The sequence below is a fragment of the Ixodes scapularis genome, unplaced genomic scaffold, assembly GCF_016920785.2.
Source record: "Ixodes scapularis isolate PalLabHiFi unplaced genomic scaffold, ASM1692078v2 PGA_scaffold6__148_contigs__length_123643588, whole genome shotgun sequence".
Lineage (NCBI taxonomy): Eukaryota > Metazoa > Arthropoda > Arachnida > Ixodida > Ixodidae > Ixodes > Ixodes scapularis.
The window spans coordinates 25,939,558-25,952,812 of NW_024609881.1; the positions used below are offsets into that span (position 1 = coordinate 25,939,558).

The 13,255-nt window shown below is 49.6% G+C and overlaps 1 protein-coding gene across 1 annotated transcript in view; it reads left to right on the top strand.

Moving 5' to 3' along the window:
* LOC8042585 (fatty acid synthase-like) overlaps window positions 1-13,255 on the top strand; it is a 131,371-nt gene that overhangs the window by 116,006 nt on the left and 2,110 nt on the right. The window contains exons 26-28 of the mRNA XM_040216147.2: window positions 2,140-2,397; window positions 3,754-4,011; window positions 9,979-10,068. Of these exons, the coding sequence (XP_040072081.2) occupies window positions 2,140-2,397; window positions 3,754-4,011; window positions 9,979-10,068 (606 nt within the window). The remainder of the gene's footprint in view (window positions 1-2,139; window positions 2,398-3,753; window positions 4,012-9,978; window positions 10,069-13,255) is intronic.

Genomic DNA, 13,255 nt, shown 5'->3' on the forward strand with positions numbered 1-13,255 from the left:
CGCTCCGCTGACCCCTTTTGGCTGTCTCTTTTCCTTCCTCTTTTTCACTTCGTTACGGGGTCAGCGTTGTCTTTCCCAAAGGGGGACGTGTGTGGCATTTCCCAATTTCATGCAAACGCATTCCCTAAAGATCCACCGATGAATCTTCCTTCAATTTTTTTTTTTTTTTTTTTTTTTTGCCGCCTACTTGGATTAGTGTTAGTACTTGGTTTACACTCCTATTTGTAGCTCGAACCAAGGCGTACGCGTTCCGCACACCTGCAAGTCGCCTCAGCGTCTGCGCGCGCATTGGCTTCCGCCCCGTGACGTCGCCTCCCTCTCGCCTTTGTCCTTCACTACTCTCCTCCTCTGTACGCGGCACGCTTCCCTTTCCACAGACGGACGCTGTCAGTTGTTCCTTGTCATGAGGGGTACGAATGCAAACGAATCATTAGACTTCATGGTCAGTGGCGTTTCGTGTAAGTATACTTGGGTTCCATTTGTGCCAAAATAGGGTAGTTATACGACTCGTCCTGGCTTTGCTACCAGAGGGCCGCCCATAAGACTCGCGATAGTTCAAGCTCTGATATTTCATACGTCTCGCTAATTCAATCGAATTTTTAAGAAAAATATTGGCTTTTCTCGTATGTTTTTAATGTATTCAAAAGCCGCTTAATTCGAACGGCGTTTTCGTGTAATCAATAATTTTTAATGCGAAAGCATTGACTACCCTGGGGGCACCGCCGGCGTAGTTTGTGACCGCGAAAAGCGGACAACTATGCCCGTTTTCACCCCAAGAAAAAAGCAAGTTTTTCGCATTGTTCATACGCGGAAACCGAGCACCGGTGCTTTCCGAGAGTCGGTGCAATGCAGAGCGGCAACACTCGCGGAGGTTACTTCCTCGCGTGTTGCTTCTCCGCAGTGCACAATGCTCGGTGAGTAGGGCACTGAACGGGGCTCAAGCAGGGCACACCTGAGCTATGAAAACGGACACCACGCGGAAATTTTCACAGCAACTTGGGCGGACGCTGTGACGTGGAAGCATGGCATAGGTGCACGTCACAGCGTCCGCGCAACTTGCTATGAAAACTGAAGTGGAGTGCCCGTTCCCATCGCTCATGTGTCCCCTTCTTAAAGAGATACTTCAACGAAATTTGAAATATTCCTGTCGTGTTCAAAAATAGGTTGAATATGATCCGCAATATCCGTAAATGACAGTCGCACGTTTGTAGTTTGAGCCTGGTGGCTGTATTTTTCGTTATAAACGGCCCACTCTGGCAAGAGCTCGGAGAACGCCCAGCGGAAACCACGTGACATCCAACGCAATCGTGACGTAGGTCGTCTCAGGATGAGCAAAGCTACGGCGAGGTTGACGTCGAGAGGATGGCCTAGTCGTTCCAGCCACCGAAGCGGCTGCTTTTGTACGAATTTTGAGTGACGGGTTAATCTTCTGTAATCTTGAAGGGGGAGAATAGCGACTTCTGCGACACACAAAAGGCATTCTCGGGAAGAGGGGAGTTCCTCCTGCCCCTCTTCTCTCGTCGTGGCCGGAGACGAGACAACCTCCGTCACTAGCTGTCAAGGTTCTTAGACGGGCATTACAAGCGAGGCGTTAGCGACATCCACCAGGTGCTCTTTGCTAATCGTTTAGTTCGTTTTAAATTTCTTTTTCGTGACTTTTTTAACAAGATATTGGTATGTTTGATGTGATGCTGCCTTTTTGAACACATATAGACCAAAAAATGAGCGCCGAAATTTCATTGTAGTATCCCTTTAATAGTTCCCGTTACAAAACTTCTACACCGAATGAACAAACCTAATTTTGATTTGAGTTGTAGTCTGCTGTCTAAACAGTCTACAATAAAGAACATGTTTGAGAGGATAAATAAATTTGTGTCGTACATTTCACAAATCTTTAACGTGTGCACACCAACTTATGATCCGTAGGCCTATGTCGAAGAAATCATAAAATATCTGCATTGTACGTGTAGCCATTCATGTAGCAAATCATAATTTTATCTCCCATCATATTTGGATTAATTTCTGATCAATCGAATTTCCAATAATTCCGACAAAATCGTTGTCTTCCTGGAGTTCAAAATAATGAATGTACCGTAGTCCCACCTCTGAGGTCTTACGTTGCCCTCTCCCTTTGTGCAGCGGCTAGTGGAGGTGCAGCCCGAGGGGCCGTACCACATTGTGGGCTACTCATTTGGGGCCACGGTGGCCTTTGAGATGGCGATGCAGCTGCAGGGGGCGGGGGTCCCCTTGGGCAGTCTGGTGTTATTGGACGGGGCGCCCCAGTACACCGGGGCGCACACGGTGCACTACCGGAGCCCATTCAACGACGCCAACGAGGAGGAGGCCACTATCCTCTGCGCCTTTCTCATGCAGTACCTCGACATAGACTTCGTCCAGGTGGGCGCCCTTGCGAGGGCAAAGCTGGGCCTACACTACCCTACCCTAGCCTTAACCTAACCTAACCCTTACCTGGATCCTTCCCCCAATGGCGTGTTTAGGCAGTCTTAGAAAGTGGTCCCTCGATTTCCGCCCTACGATGTGGTCGAAGTTTTGCTGTTGCCTGCCGCGATCGTGGCTGTGACATGGGAGTGGTGGTTTGTGCGGCAAACTCCCGTTGTGCTGCAGACCGCTCTGGAGACAGAGAGTCTATGGAAAACGGAGCAGACGCGAGATGGGTTGCCACGTCAATGGCAAGACTCCCATCCGCTCGCTGTTTTCGGTGATATTTTTACGACCAACGGGCAAGATCGGGACAACCGGCTCCTGACCCAATTTATTGCCACTTTCAAACCGCTCTCAATGCGTGGGTGCGAAGGACCGTGAACACACAAGTCGCAGGTGCGTTCGAGGCACTGTACCTGAACCCATAGGCAAAAAATCCTCAAATTCTCGCAGGGGCGGGGGGGGGGGGGGGGGGGCGGAAACTGGATAACATAGGATAAGCATGCTGACGGCATGATACCTAAACAAATGTCTGCTTTTTTGAAACTACAATTTAGCTGTCATGACAGTAGTGAACAGTGGATTGCGTGGATCAAGCGCACTGACCGTAATGAATTGTTTCAATGATTAGGAAAACAAAATGGGGCTTATAAAACGTATTACGTCGTCTACTTCCGTAGGCTACAGGTCCGCTGGAGGTGCCACTGTCGTCATTCGCCGCTACTTCCAATGGCGTTCGAAGTCATTTACAGCACTAGCCCTTATCGTATTTTCTAATACTACGTAGGGTCTTCGAACAGGACTGGGCAAATAGTTAGGAAACTTTATCCGCTCACCAGCTCTGGTCACTTAGTGACCGAAGCTGGTGAGTGGATAAATTTTTATTCTTCCTCCGGGCGTCAGCTATCGATAAGTGCGGGCACCAGGGCGAACAGGTGAGATTAATGAGGTGCACCCAGAGGTTCCGAAGGTGATGGTACTTGCTTTTCCGCTGAGCTCAGGAGAGGGGACGGGGTGGGGAGGGGGGCGGGGGGAGCCCGGTATCGTTCTGCCCGCCCCCCCCCCCTCCCCGGTAAATATTGGGGGAAGGAGGGGGGGGGGGCGCTCGGGCCCCCAAGTCCCCCCCCCCCCCCCCCCCCCATAGTCGGCGCCTATGCTTGAACTTTACCTATATCAGAAGGTCGTCGGGCGGATACTAAGAGACCGCTTTGTTGCATGCGGCGAACCCGCGCTGCTGGGAGACGCAATCCAGGCACCGTAGCGAGATGTCTTGCAGAGAGGGGTGTCGACGTTCTCTGCGTGCGGTCGCAGGTGAAGCGGCAGATGGTGCAGTACCCGACGTGGGAAGCGAAGCAGGAGGCGACCACGGACCTGCTGCTGGCGGGCATACCCGACGTGCGCCCCAGCCGGGAGGACGTGACCCTGGCCGCGAGCGCCTTCTACAACTTCCTCAAGGCCGGCAGCAGATACGCCCCCGTGGCCAAGTTCCGGGGGGACGTCACACTAATCAAGCCCTCCAGGCCCCGCAAGATGGCCATGGAGCTGCCCCCCGACTACGGCCTCTCCGAGGTGTGTGGCTTTCGACGCCGGGTCCCGCCGCATTTTGAAATTTGCGCGCGGTAGCGCCATAAAGGCTGACGACTGGTCAGAAAGGGGGAAAGTGAATTCGTCCTTTTCATTCTAGAAGCGGGCAGACCGTCCTCCTTTCTGTGGGAAGTAGTTGAGACACGCGCTGCTGTGAGGAGAGGAGAAGTGTGCGAGAAAAAATTGAGAAAAGGAACCGGTTTGTTCTCGGCAGAAGACCTTTAAGAAGACCTAAGTCGGCCTTTAAGCCGCAGTAGAAAATACGCGGTGTTCGTTGAAGACGTGAAGACAGAATCACCTGCAAACAGGCCTCAAGTGTATCGTGTCTGCACCGTCGTGCAAAGAAGAAGAAACCATCTGCAGACTGTCTTTTGTACATTAGCAGTTGGACCGCAGCGTCAAGGCTCGTCCATTCACTCGCGACTGGTTGCAACCCAATGCGTTGCGAGCCTTTGCGATCCCTCACGACCTGGCGACACTCTGCTGCCAATAGCCGTGGGTCACTCGCGACATTCGTATATTTACCGTTTTTTGCGCGCCTCATTCTTTCATTATTGGTGTGAAATAATTTTGACAATTTTCTAAACAACCATTTCTCATAGTACACACGTTCGATCCCGCAAATAGCGCAAAAGCTTAAATCTCGTAAAATGCAGTTCCAGTGTTGCTTCACAGGTGGCGCCAGCGTGCCAGGGGATTTTCTGGTGGCGAGATATCGCAAGAGGTCGTAATGCTGTCGGTCGTAACCAGTCGCGGGTGTGTGAGCCGGCCTTTAAATGGAAGGTCCGAGGCAACGGCATAAGGACCGAGCGAGAGCCCACCCAAAATTTAGAGACAATTTTGAAAACAATTTTACGCTAACTCAATCAGGCTGACAAAGACCACACTCTTAGAAAAAAGGGTCAGTATAGTCCTCCCTAGAGGGGTGAAAGCTCTTGACACATATGTTCGTTCAGAAAGGGAGAAACTTCCGTCCCTAAAGCAGGGGAGTAAAAGTTCCTCCGTCGCCAGCACCTCATTATGGCGGCCACGAATCGAGCAAATCGAGCTGAATAAGGCTTAACAAAACACTACAGACCCTAGAAAAAAAATCATTCGTATGAAAACTTTCTTGTGTCCAATAAACACATATGAATCATACAAGATATATAAGAACATATAAGAACCATATAAGAATTATATGAGAACTATATAAGATATATAAGAACCCCATAAGAAACTTATAAGAAGCTTCCCACTAATTTCTTATATGGTGCTTGTATGTTCTCATATATCTTATATAGTTTTTATATAGCTCTTATATTGTTCTTATACGGTTCTTATATATCTTGTATGATTCATATGTGTTTATTGGACACAAAAATTTCTCATGCAAATGAGAATTTTCAATAGGCGAGCGAGAGGAGCAGCAAATAAAAACGTAACACAAGCTTTCCGCGAACTGTATTTATTTCCGAAGCCAGCTTCCCCCTGCAGGTAAAGAAACTTACGTTTCGAAAGCATGCAGTCACTCAGTCTTCTCATCATCAGCACTGCGATGTTAAACGGAGACAACCGGCACCCAGTTCGCGCACTTTATGTCTTACCTTTGCTATTCCTCGAGCCACAATTCCTTCGTCAACCGTTGCGTCAGCCGCACATCACGGAGGAGCGGTAAACCATTCGCCCGCAAAACCAAAAGCCGCTCTCAAAAAAAGCAAATCCGAAGCAACTTCTTGGCTTATCTCAGCACGGTAACACAAAATTATGGCGTAGCCGCGTAGCGTAAAAAAATGTTAAATCGAAAAAAAAAAAAAAATTTTATTTTCCCTCGCTACCATTGCGTTTCGTTAACATCGGGAACCTTTAGTATACACACATGTAGACACATTACGCATACTACAAGCATCAGGTGAACATACATTGAGCGCATACACATGCATAGCACATACAAACATGAATACAACGGCACACTAACCCGATCACAACTTCCGAGCACTGTGTTTCCGTCTTTTATACTGGTCGTTTTGAACGCACGGAATTTTCCGGTGACTGCCTAAGCAATAAATAATATTCCCAGCATGTTGATTTTTTTCCAGCAATGTCATATATCTAAGAGTATTTTTAATGGCTCAGGGAGGAATCTTTTATTAAAAGGAAAACGCTCGATCATGCCGTAATTATTTGAAAGCCAATAAATCGAGCCGCTCCAATGTGGTTCCAAGCCACGAGTTTGTTTCCCCGCACGGCACTTCGTAGCCAATGTTTCTATTGTAGTGTTTGTTTTTCTATTTGTGCTGTTCGCACACGGCCGCAATTGCCGTCTTGAATTAATCTTTGTAGAGCGGATATTCACTCAGCTGGAAGTGATGCTTCAAGGGCAGAGAAATCGCTTTTCGATCAACTTGAATGCAGTCAAAGCCGCGACTTGCGGCAGGAGTTAAGTGTACGGAGCTACGTCGTGGCGAGCTCGATAACTTCTAGCGCTCATCCCAGCGCGCCACTTGGACGGCAGTTTCTCCAGGAACCGTAGTATATTTAAACAGTAAAATAAAGGATAGCGTTTTTTTTTCGATTTTACCTGTTTTTTGTTGTTTCTTTAATGCTAAAATTCTATTGTAAATATACGTGCTTTCCGTCATAATTTTGTACTGTTCAGTCTTTTCCCCAGAGCGCAATCGCTCTCGGGGACCGACAGTCATATTGGCCACTGCACGATAGGAGCTTGCCGTTCAGACCAGCGTTCCAACATGATTATTCGCACGTCGATCAACTGCACCTAATTCTTCAAGTGATCTTAAACTCTTTAATGTAAAGTGGAATGTCAACCTGCGACACCCCGCCCCCTCCGATCACTGCCCGACCAGCGGCATCAAGGAGGTTAGAAGTACTAGGGGGGGCACGTTGCAATACTGGTGAAGCCTAGTCATAAAAAGTTTAAACGATTTTGTGCCTAGCGTGACCGCAGATCTGTCTGGCGATTGGTACGCGTGACATGTCACGTGCGAGATGGGTGATTGATTGTAGGAGGATTCCTTGCAGGTTTGCGCGCGCTCCGTCCGGTAGGTTTAATCAGATCGAAGGCTAGACGAAAACTAGCTACGGTCACGTGATGTGGTGAGAGTAAGGAGGAAAATGAGGAAGAGGCGAAGCGCCAAGGGAGCATGGCTTGTGGAGGCTACGCGGCCGACGTCATGCCCTCTCCTACCCTTCTATTCTCCATGAGCGGCATCAATGCCCGACAGTTTACGTCATCTCATCTTGTTACACCACTGATACGCGAACACACGGTCACATCGGCGATAATTCCAGTATTCTGTTCACTACGCACAACATTGCCATCACGATGTTGTTGACACGCAGAAATACAGAACCACGTTGAACGCCGGTTGGCACTCGGCACGGGAAAACAGAACCGAAGCAGAACCGAACTCAGTACGGAAGGCACCCAGGCAGCCGGCAGGAAAACCTGCCTGCCTTGGACGCAGTTCCTGCGATTTACATAACGTCGAAAACGTCGACACAGTTCCGCGTGGTTTCGCTACTGTAGTTCCGCGTGGTTTCGCTACTGTAGTTCCGCGTGGGTCCCGCAATCTAGAGACGGCCATCTTACCCAGTGTACGTAGCGCTGCTGGCACTGCTCCGGAACTTCGCTGTTTCTAGCGGCTTCGTTTACTCGTTTGATAAAATTAGTGGTAAAAACGTCAATGCAACCGTAATGTTCTCCACGTTTGGACTAGAAGACGGAATTACAGGCGACCTTCGCTGCTGCTGAAGCACAATCAACTCAACAGCAGTTATTAAACAACGTGCGCGTCGTGCTCGAAAAACGAAACTGAAAGAAGATGAGTCGGGAGGGCGAAAGCTTTCTCCCGTCTGCCTGGAGAAAAACGTTTCGTTCCTTCCCTTTTCTCGTGTCCGCTTGGGGGCGCGTCAGTAGAAGGGAGGAAGACGCGGCGTTGCTACATTTTCTCTTCATTTTTTCTTAGAGTGCGGGGCACAAACTCTACTGAGGTACCATATGCATAAAGCATGTGGCTTGTACATGCTGTCTGTGTGTAATTGGGGGGGAGGGGGCTGGTGTGTTTAGAGTTAGTTCTACCACTGTTCCAAAATCTTCAATGTCCGCCACATTCAACTTTATATCGTTATGTGGTTATAATCGTCGGAAAGTTGGGCATTTCGGTGAAATGATCACGGACTAACGATAGATGCGCAGAGAATGGGTTGGCTGTGCCTCGCGCGTTTACCGTTTCTGCGCCCCCTTTCGTCTGTCTGTAACATCCGAGCGCGGTCGTTCCTCGGGTGTAAATTAATTGGGTAAAGAACCGGGCATGCCGGATTCCAGCGAACGATAGAGTGCTGCTAACCACTAGTACGGAACGGTATAACTTGGCAGAGTTATGCCCATACATTGTGCACCCGTAAGCTGACAATGGGGTGAGACCTACGTGCTCGAGGCATCTATCGCAGCGATGGAAGCGACATTTGACTTTTTGTAGCTAGTTCTCTAGCAGCCACTGACGCTTTTGGAGCAGATGCCAACATCTGTTAGCACGTCTTTTCAAGATAAAAAGTGATTCCATTTCTAAATGAATTTATTTATGATAGTGATCGAGGGTTCCTTTTTGAGACTGGAGCATATCACTTGTTACCTTTTGTGATAAGAATTGATGGGATGCAAAAGGAATACAGTCTTCTCTTTTTTTTTAAAATAAGGCTCTTGGCAGAGAAGGTTTTATTACAATGGGTGCGAAAAAAGGTTCAAATGTGATTTGTAATTTCTCTCCCTCCCCATTTGACTCGGTAGTTCATTTAGCCTGTCAATGTAATTTCCGTAGTATTCCAGCGAGAACCAGCATATCCGCTAACGCATCTATCGATAAAAATGTGTCCACTAAGTTTAATGAACCTACCAAACTCAACTCTAATATCATAAACTGCAAGAAAAAAAATATCCACAAATATTATGAAAGCCTACTCTCAGCTAAATATTTTTTTTCTTAATTTTTCTTTTTTTTAAATTATGGATCGGTTTACAATGAGGACAAGCTATACTCAGCCTGTAAGAGCCTGAATATAGTTTGCGTACCCATCGTGCAACCCAGGCGCCTTCCCAAGTCAGCCGCTGCTCCTAGCACTCGTGTGCAAAGTGGTGAAGCTCGACGCACGCACGCTGGTGAGATATGAAGGTAGGCGTGAGTGGCACCAGTACCACGGTACTCTGCAGTCACGGCACGAAGGGATGTGGCCGATGTGATAATCGACTAATCTGGTCCGGAGTACACGACCCTGGCTCTGTATTACAACAGTGGCCACAATCCTAAAATTTTGCAAAGTTTTCTCGGAAGTTTTAGTTCCCGACATCACCGACATCGTCCGCATATTTAGACGATGTCGGCGATCAACCGGCCAGAGCGGTTGATGCACCCCACCAATGTATCTGGTCAGATAATTCGCAGCACCAAAGCGCGACATCGTGGCATTCGTCTTCTAATTGTACGTGTTCTTTCATTGGTTAAACCAATCAAGTGCAGCGAATGTCCCGTGACCTGCACTTTTCTTTAAATTTCAAAATATTATGGACGACCAATAACAACGTATTATTGCATTCGCTTTAAACCCATCTAGGCGCAGGTGTGGTGCAATTTCCCTTTCCGCTCTCCTTTCGTCACCCGGCTCCACTCTCAGTGCGTGGGTATGGGCGGGGTGATCACGTGGCGAAAGATAAGCGTACGTATGGTCCAACAAGCATGAGGCTTCCACCGATTTGTCAACCAAGGGGTGAATGAAGCACAGCGAATGTGGCTGAATTGGAAGCAGTAATATAGTGGAATGCTGCGAGGAAACGAGTCTGGGCCATATTCGTTGAACTCGTTAGACACCGTTTCCTAATCCAGGGTTGTCAACACATTGTTTCCAGAGGTCGATTGTTTCCTGGCATTGGCTGAACGTGCTTTGTTTTTCTTGCAGTGCTGCGAGGGCAAGGTTCACATTCACGTGGTGGAGGGACTCCACGAAAACTTCGTCCTAGGCAAGGGGGCGCTGGAGTGTGCCAATCTGGTTGCCCAACAAGTCGGCAAGGCGTAGCTCGGCCGGACGCCGGGTTGGCCCTCCCATTCCAAAGCGACGACATCCCCAGAGTGCTGCGGTGGGATGGTCCTCGCTGCCGCTTGGCTGTTTTCGTCGTGTTGGCCATCTGGTGCTCGACCCCCTTCTTTTCTACAGCAGGCAGTCGACACGAACAGCATTTTCGCCACCACTGTGTATTTATGTAGACTCATATTGTAGTTTTGTTTATTGTGTGGCCCCCAATAAAGAGCTATTCAATTGTGGAATGTGTGTGGCCTGCCAGGACTCGCAGTGCCTATCCCTTACTTCAAAACAAACCGGAGTAAAAATACTTCCGACAACTTGGAACGCTTCAGTTTGTTACGAGCGCATCACTTTGTGGACATGGATGTTTGCTTTTCTCTTACCGCTTTTCTCCCCGGCATCCTCTCTTAAGGTGTATCCACATGACGGACCAAATCGCTGTTTTGGTCCGCGGGCCGCGCATCACGTGACCGTACGTCACCGGTTTTCGAGGTCCGCCGGTGGTCCGCGGCCCGCGCTTCTGAGAAATGCCAAGCGACTTTTCTCGCCCGGACCTTGGCGGCGGACCGCGGCGTTTTTAGTACAATTGAAGCGCTAAGTCTGGCAACAAGCTCACTTTTGTTGTTTGGATTGGAATCCAAATCCAAAGTCGTTTTCTTTTGGCGCCAACTGTTGAAGACGAAGAAGACGAACCTTTTGTTGTGCGACGATGCCACTTTTTACTTCATCGCGCTCGTGGAGCAATTCCCCGCTCTGTGGGACAATAGTCGCGACGACTACTCAAATAATCATCTAAAGATGTCCCCGTGCCTTTTTCGCTTCACTTAAGTCCTCCTCGTTCTCAAGAGTCAACGCCAGGGCCACCGCGGTCAAACGCCTCTTTCGTTCAACCTCCATCTTGGCTCCTTACAAATAGCCTCAAAGCAGCTCGCTGCATGCGTTTGGCCGAGCTGTGAGGTCGAGGGTTAGACCGGCCCGTTCGCTCTGTCGTCTGCTCTTTTGGTCCGCCGTGTGGATGGTCATTGCAACCGGGCGGCCCGCGGGCCGCGCATCACGTGATCAATCGGTCCGCGGCCCGGTCCGTCGTGTGGATACACCTTTACTGGGCCTAACACAGCTTCACTGAAGCCAGTGTTTTAGAATATCAGTGCGTCCTTATGAATTTAACATAATAGAGTTTGTGGTGTCACACAGACACGAGAAGTGCTGTTAAAGTGAAAATCTAAACGGAGTTAAGTAGACTTTGCCTTAGTTGTGCAAGGTTCAACCTGATGGAAAGCGCTAGTGATTGAGTCACTTTTTCATCGAAAGTTGTGGCATGCGAGGGTCATTAGCAAACAACACGGTTCGGTCAAAAATGCAAAAGATAGAGACACAATTGTGAGGATATGTTAACCGTAGCAATCGGTTGTTCTTCCATCCCCTCTGCCGTCCCCCCTCCGTTCTTTCAATTTCAAATTCCTCCTCGCAACCCTAATCCTCTATGGCCTACGCCCCATCGACACTCGAACCGACCTTCCATTCTCTTCGCCCTTGATTCTACTCACCGCCCAAATGTAAACACCAGCCAGGTCGACTTTGCTCGACAGCCACGGCAGCTGACTTCTTCGCCGCAGCTTTAACCTTACCCCTCACCTCGTAAACTAGCCTCGCTCTCGCCCTCGCCCCTGCCCGCTAAAATCGCCTCTTCGCCTCAAGAGTCTCCAAGCCCGCGTAGTTCTTTTTCAGTTGCTTCTGCCCGTCCCACTGACTCAGACACACCTGTGTTGTCCGTACCAATCAGTTATCTTAATCCTTAAACTTGTTCCTTATTCCTGGGGACTACCACCGGCTCTCACATCTGGCGCAGTCGACCTTTCGAACCTCAGTTTCCAATCTTCATCGCCTCGCCTCCTGAACCATGGAATACATCTAGACCGTTGCCTTCGGTAAGCCTACTTCTCCATATTGCCCGACATCACCTACGCCCTAGCCATCATCAGTGGGGCCAAGCATCTCCAGCCACCAGTCACGTCTTCACCGCCAATGTTCTTCGCGCGGAAATGGAAGCCAGAGGACTGTATTCCTCGACATCCAAAGATGACCTGGTCTCCCGCCTGTTATTTTTTCTTCAAGACCTAAAGCAACAAAAGCCCGAGCCCTAAACCCCCGCGCCTGAAGTGTGGCCCCCCGGCACCGAGAATGGCGACACGGCACAGCCTCCTGCCACGCCCGTGTCCCCGCCCGACGTAATGCAACTCCAGGCTTCGTGCCTATACAGCAGAACACCCAGCTGTTGGCCGAGATTCACAGCCGTCCTGTGCAAGTTGCGACACTCCCAGATCTGAGCTCCTCCATTTCAACATTTGAGGGCTCAAAAACGCCCTCCACCAACCGCAGGCTAGAAAAACTGGAAAGGCGAAACAACTCGCCGCCTGGACCGATTCGACCCTCCGTGCGATCGCCATCACTAAGCTTCGAGGTGCCGCAAAGAACTGGCACCTCGAAGCCGGCCACGCCCATGCGTCATGAAATGACTGGTAGGCAGCCTTCATCCAGCAGTTTAGCGAGCAACTCACCCTCATTGAGTGGCCACGACGTGTCATGGAGCGCCTCCAAACTCCATCTGAGACGCTTCATCAATACACATTCACCAAATTGCCATTCTCGTGGGATGTCCTGTCCTGCTCACTGACAAACAGCGGATCTAATACATCAACCAGAGCATCGCCGACAGGCAAGTCACCAATGGTATCGCTGCCCAGTTCCTTCCAGCTGTCGACGCCTTCATAGCGATTGTCACGCAGCTGGACAACTCGTCGCTATATTTCCGCCGGGCGCATGACCCACTCACACGCTAGGGGAATCGCATTCCCATCTGACGACTTCCTGCCGCACAAATGCACGGTCCCTCGAAAACGACTACATTGCGCCTTGACTTTCAATCGTCGTCGACCAACCGCTTCCCCCGCATAATTTTGCACCTTCTACCTGCTGAACGGGAAGCGCGTTACGACGCAATTGCCCAGCGATAGAACGCACCCGCCTATCGGTCTCGCCAGGACCTACAAGACGCAGTTTGTCTTCGATAACGGAACAATGGCATCTTTGTGCTAAGTGTTCCGAATCCCAACAACCGCGACCGCCGTCGACGCCGGCTTTATCAACCTGCTCC